The sequence below is a fragment of the Olea europaea genome, unplaced genomic scaffold (assembly GCF_002742605.1).
Source record: "Olea europaea var. sylvestris unplaced genomic scaffold, O_europaea_v1 scaffold143, whole genome shotgun sequence".
Taxonomy (NCBI): domain Eukaryota; kingdom Viridiplantae; phylum Streptophyta; class Magnoliopsida; order Lamiales; family Oleaceae; genus Olea; species Olea europaea.
The window spans coordinates 276,501-281,616 of NW_019231835.1; the positions used below are offsets into that span (position 1 = coordinate 276,501).

The 5,116-nt window shown below is 31.7% G+C and overlaps 1 protein-coding gene across 1 annotated transcript; it reads right to left on the minus strand.

Annotated features, from left to right (window-relative positions):
• Nucleotides 1–583: 583 nt before the first annotated feature.
• On the minus strand, nt 584–1,617 carry LOC111375903 (protein FAR1-RELATED SEQUENCE 5-like). The gene is made up of 4 exons (XM_022998818.1): nt 1,430–1,617; nt 1,153–1,343; nt 753–1,042; nt 584–661 (listed from the first exon to the last, which is right to left on the minus strand). The coding sequence occupies exons 1-4, from the start codon at nt 1,615–1,617 to the stop codon at nt 584–586; spliced, it is 747 nt and encodes a 248-aa protein (XP_022854586.1).
• Nucleotides 1,618–5,116: the final 3,499 nt, after the last annotated feature.

Here is a 5,116-nt window from a genome sequence, read left to right on the forward strand (position 1 = left end):
CTTTTCATTATGAATTGCGTTAGTATACTAGTGAGTTTATTCAAATCAAACACTTTTAAAGCATGTTGGCATAAAATCCCCAATGATTGAAATAACTTGCATGAACAAAAAACATCGAATGTAAGGGGATTGTATTGGAGTTTGTGCACTCTTTGTTGACCTTATTCAACTACTTCATATGTGTAAATTTCATAATCTCTACACACTTCTTTCATCCTCACTCCAGTGCAACCCATTAGCTCCTTTTGAAAAATACTAAACATTTTTGGGGTATACACATTAACTGCATGACTTAAAATACCACACCTTATGGATAGATGAGGAACACCGTGTTTACATTGATAATCATCTTATAATTCAGCCAAGTGCATTTCCTCTATTTTCTTCTCATAGTGGTGTACAAAAATAACAAGGTCCATTGTCTTGGTAGAAATTTGATGAAAGATATTATTTGTGCTCTCACTCCTTTGGGTGGACTTTATATTTGCTCAAAATGTATCCAAACTAAAAGTACAACACCACTTTCCTCGCAGTGAATACAATTTCTTTAGCCATGAGTAACTCCCGAGGTCAAACTTATTAATCATATCATCCCAAGAAACTTGAAATTCTTCTTCACTATAACACCCATAGAAACATTTATTGAACTGCCTTTTGATATCTGGATTTGCATAATACCTACTAAGATGATGCGTAGCATTCTTAGCAATATGTCAAGTGCACAATCGGTGTTGCGTATGTGGAAAAACTACTTCAATTGCATTTGCCATTGCTTTGTTCTCATCTGTGAAAATAGTTTTTGATTGTCCATTTCCCATGGACTCTTTAAGTGACTCGAACAACCAAATAAATGATTCCGTGGCTTCGTCTAATAAAAATGCACAACTGAATAAAACATTTTTCCAATGATGGTTAACTCCAACAAATGGAGCACATATCAAATTGTACTTATTAGTATGAAAAGTAGTATCAAAACATACAACACCACCAAAGCAATCATAATCTAACTTTGACCTACTATCTCTCCAAAAAAAATTGTCATCTGATTAAATTGATCCACTTGCATTGAGTAGAAAAAGTTGGGATCCCCACTTTGCTTTAACTTAAAATGGTTTAGCAAAGTTTGTCCATCCCCTGCTTCAATCATTTCACCTTTTATTCTTTGCAAATAATTTCTCATATCCTTTTTGGTAAATCCAATGTTTTCAGCTCCACCAACCTTATTTGTTAAATAAAAGTATGATTTTGTTGGTCCTATACCAGCATTAACCATGGAATTAATGACATTTGCTTGAGCATTAGACACCCTACATCCTGATCTAAGAAATTGTCTTTCTTCTAGTCTAGCAAGTTCATGGTTATGATGAGTATTGATATGAAAAATTTTCCATATTCCACCATAAATTTACAACTCGTTCTTGTCTCTAACCTATTATACTTCTTCACTTCAAGCAATTCTTCGTCCCTTTGAAACCCTTCCTTTGAACATAAAAATTCTCGCAGTTTAATATTTTTTGATACATCTCTTCGAATATGCCCTTTACAGATACTAAAACCTTTTCTTAGAGCATATGTATTACATCTATTATAAGCTTCTTCATCTGAACATACTTCCATTCCCACATTGAGTTCTTCACAAATTTTTTCTCTACAACTTAAATCCTCCATTCAGTAGAAAACCTGATTGCAAATATTAACTTATTAAAAACCCATTCAACCCTTATTAATATCAACAAAATAAATAAAACAAAAGATTATTTCACTTTCCCATATATATAATATAAATACTTAAAAATTTAGAGAAATAAAATTAATAAATTAAAGAGTAACATCCCATGTAGGGCGGGCGGTCCCTATAGGGAATCTACTTAATGTGCGCATGGGAAAATAAAACAAATTTTTTATTCTCACTAGGAATTTCTTTGTGTTTAGATAGAAATTGTGAAAAAGATCATACATTTTTCTAGATCTGCAAACTCTTTTGCTTTTCTTGCGTTCCAACGATCTTGATCTGCTAAACACAGTTGTCCAATTGTCCAGCCTCCAACGGTGATCCACACAAAGAACAAGATTATAGAATTAGGGTTTTTCTTATACTAGCAAGAATAATGAATTCTCTCTAAAATTGTAAAGTGTAATCAGTTATTTATATAAGCCCAAACGGGCTTGATCTGACCAGGTCCAATATTTAATTAATCAATTTAATTAAATCCGGTCCGTGAATTAATTAATCAAATTAACTAATTCGGGCCTATAAATAACCAACTCAATTAATTAATTTATCCAACAATTGTTAAATTAATTAATTGACTAATTGCAATCTTCCAATTCTCTTTTGTGTGCAACCCATCAGGTTCCCAATCACGATGTCAAACGACGTGAAATATTATTTTGATCTAATCAAAATCGGTAAATAAAAACACCCTTTTAATTTATCAACAATTCACACTCGTCGTCCCAAATTGACATCTAACAATGTGTCGGGGCAATATATGTGACGGGAAATGTGACGTGGCATAACAAAACCAAACTCGTTCGTTTACCGTGAAACTATAATCCCTTCGTTAATATGATCCGATCAATTATGAGATATGGAAGTATGTTGATCTCGATTATCAATCATATCTTTCACTCCACTATTCAATCAATATAAGTCAAAAACTTATTTTTGACTTATGAGTACATATTGGTCAAGAATTTCGTTATCAACTTAATTGAATGAAATATAGATCATAATTCCTTACTATCTAAGAGTGACGAATCCTCTATTACTCATTCACAACCTTCATACAACTCTTGACATACCCGAACAATGTTCTATTAGCGGCCCTTGTCAGAGCAACATCCAACACTGTCAAAGTATGACTGTCCTCATATAAGATACTATGACGACCTCAAGTCAAAGGACCAATCCCACTATCGGACGTTAGAGATTAACCACTGATACTTAGATAGTTATCCATGTGGAATCTCTAGGCGGGTCTCCAATATTTTGTTCTATAACAAAACATCCACGTGTTTATTCAAGTGTCACTACACTTTAACTTGTGAGATTAGTTACTTACTTCACAAGTAAGAAATGTCAGACGTGATGGTTTATCCGTAAAGACGATATCTGTATCTTGTTATTACTTACGACCACAGATTATTTAAGATTCAGTTATATGTAATTTGTATCTCACAATCATGACTCCTTGTGATTAACAAATTACTAAAATTTGAATCTATGGACTCTATTATTTAATTTAATTGTCTATTAATTAAATAATAGATCTGTCATTAAATTGCATTAATTATATATTAAAAGTATTTACGTCCAAGGTTGATTGGATCTAAAATATAACACTTACAGTCCCAACGGTTCTACCCCGTTTCGAAAATTAGAAGCAACAAATGGCTTTGTTGAAAATATTGAAAACGCATTCAACTTTCAACAAAATAAATACAATAGAAGATGATTTCACTTTCCCATTTATATAATATAAATACTTAAAAAATTTAGAGAAATGAAAATTAAAAAAAATTAAAGAACACCTGTGATTTTTGCTGGATTATAAATTGCTCAGAAAGTCTTCCGTCTTCTAACAAGACTTTGAAGAGAGAGAGAATTTTTATTAGAAGGTGGGTCCAATTTTTAAGGAGAGAATGGAAAAAGTGGGAAAGAAGAAGAGGTTGGAGCCAACGTACTTTTCAATTAAAAATTGTACAATTGACAAAGTTTGTACACATGTTAATTCATGATGGGGTAGCATACCACATGGGATGGTATGCCAGCCCCACAGGCATACCCCACACAAGATTTAAGTCTTCTTTGGTTTTGACTGAGTCAAATAAAGTGCTAAGGTTTTCAAGATTAACTCTAGCAGGACAGTGAAATATTTTGAGGGTTATCTGATTCTCGATGTATTCATTCATTATTGTGCTTCTTTTCAGCGTTTGGTAAATCTACGCTACAAATAATTTAGAAAAGTTATTTAAACCATTAAACTCATTTTAACACAGCTTAGCTGTTCCTTTTAATTCAAAATTGAACATTCTTATTGGTATGGGAAATCTCACGTGCTAAATTATAAATGATGAAAACATCTCTTACCTAGTCGTGATCTTGATTACAGCTGGTTCAACGGTGAGTTAATAAATACTCCTTCCATTCAATAAAGATAGATTTGCTTTCCTCTTTCATCGATTCCAAATAGACCACTTTCTTTATTAAAAGTGTGTGTGGGTATAAATTTTCTAATAACTCCTATTTAATGTGTTTTGTTATCAACAAATATAAACTATTCACATTTAAATCAGTATTTAATGTATGAGTATATTAGAAAAAATGTAAGAAAAACTTATGTTTCTAACTATATTATTTACATTTTCTTAATGTGTGAAAATAAAAATAAATCTATTTTTATGGAACGACGGGTGTAATAAGCTTCACCCATTAGAGTGACTCCAGTCACAACTAAATAGTTGAGGCATCTAAACATCAGTCCAGCTTTCTACAGAAACACAAAAAATTCTGCAGTTTGAGTATGTTTGGCAAAACTTTTTTTAACTTTATAGGATAAACAAACATCATTTTTATTCACAAAATTTATATCACTCATAATTTTAAAATTCATACCCTATAATCTTAAAAAAAAATGGAAAATGCACATTTCCTTCTAATTCTATCATCCAAATAGTTAATTAATTTTACAATCATTAAATTCGTAAATGGCCTGGATTAAACACGTTAGTAACTCACCTCCGTACCAGATTTCACTTGGTCGTCTCTTTAATCTTTCTTCTCTATTTTTTTTTCCTTAGTTACATCATTCTATTCACTTCATTCAAACACAAAAGATAGAAATTTGATGTGCCAGATGAGAGAAAAAAAAGAAAGAAGAAGGTTACATGCACTTTAAGAAGGATAAAAACAAGGTTATGCATGTAAGTTTAAAGAAATTTCAAGGTAGTCACTTAACTTCATTTCATTTCAAATCAACTATCGAACTATTGTTTTTCTACTACTAAGATATCAGGCTTTAGCCCAGGCACATTGTAATGATTCAATCTCTATACCCAAACCGTTAACTTACATACTATCTGTTTTAAAAGAGTCTAACCTATTTTTCCCTCA

What these genes read in the sequence shown, in the direction of transcription:
- LOC111375903 (XM_022998818.1), bottom strand. Translation starts at nt 1,617, where the DNA reads ATGGAAGTATGTTCAGATGAAGAAGCTTATAATAGATGTAATACATAT. An exon ending in GAAGTGAAGAAGTATAATAG is followed by an intron (nt 1,344 to 1,429) that starts GTTAGAGACAAG and finishes TGAACTTGCTAG; the next exon opens with ACTAGAAGAAAGACAATTTC. An exon ending in TTATTTGCAAAGAATAAAAG is followed by an intron (nt 1,043 to 1,152) that starts GTGAAATGATTG and finishes CAATTTAATCAG; the next exon opens with ATGACAATTTTTTTTGGAGA.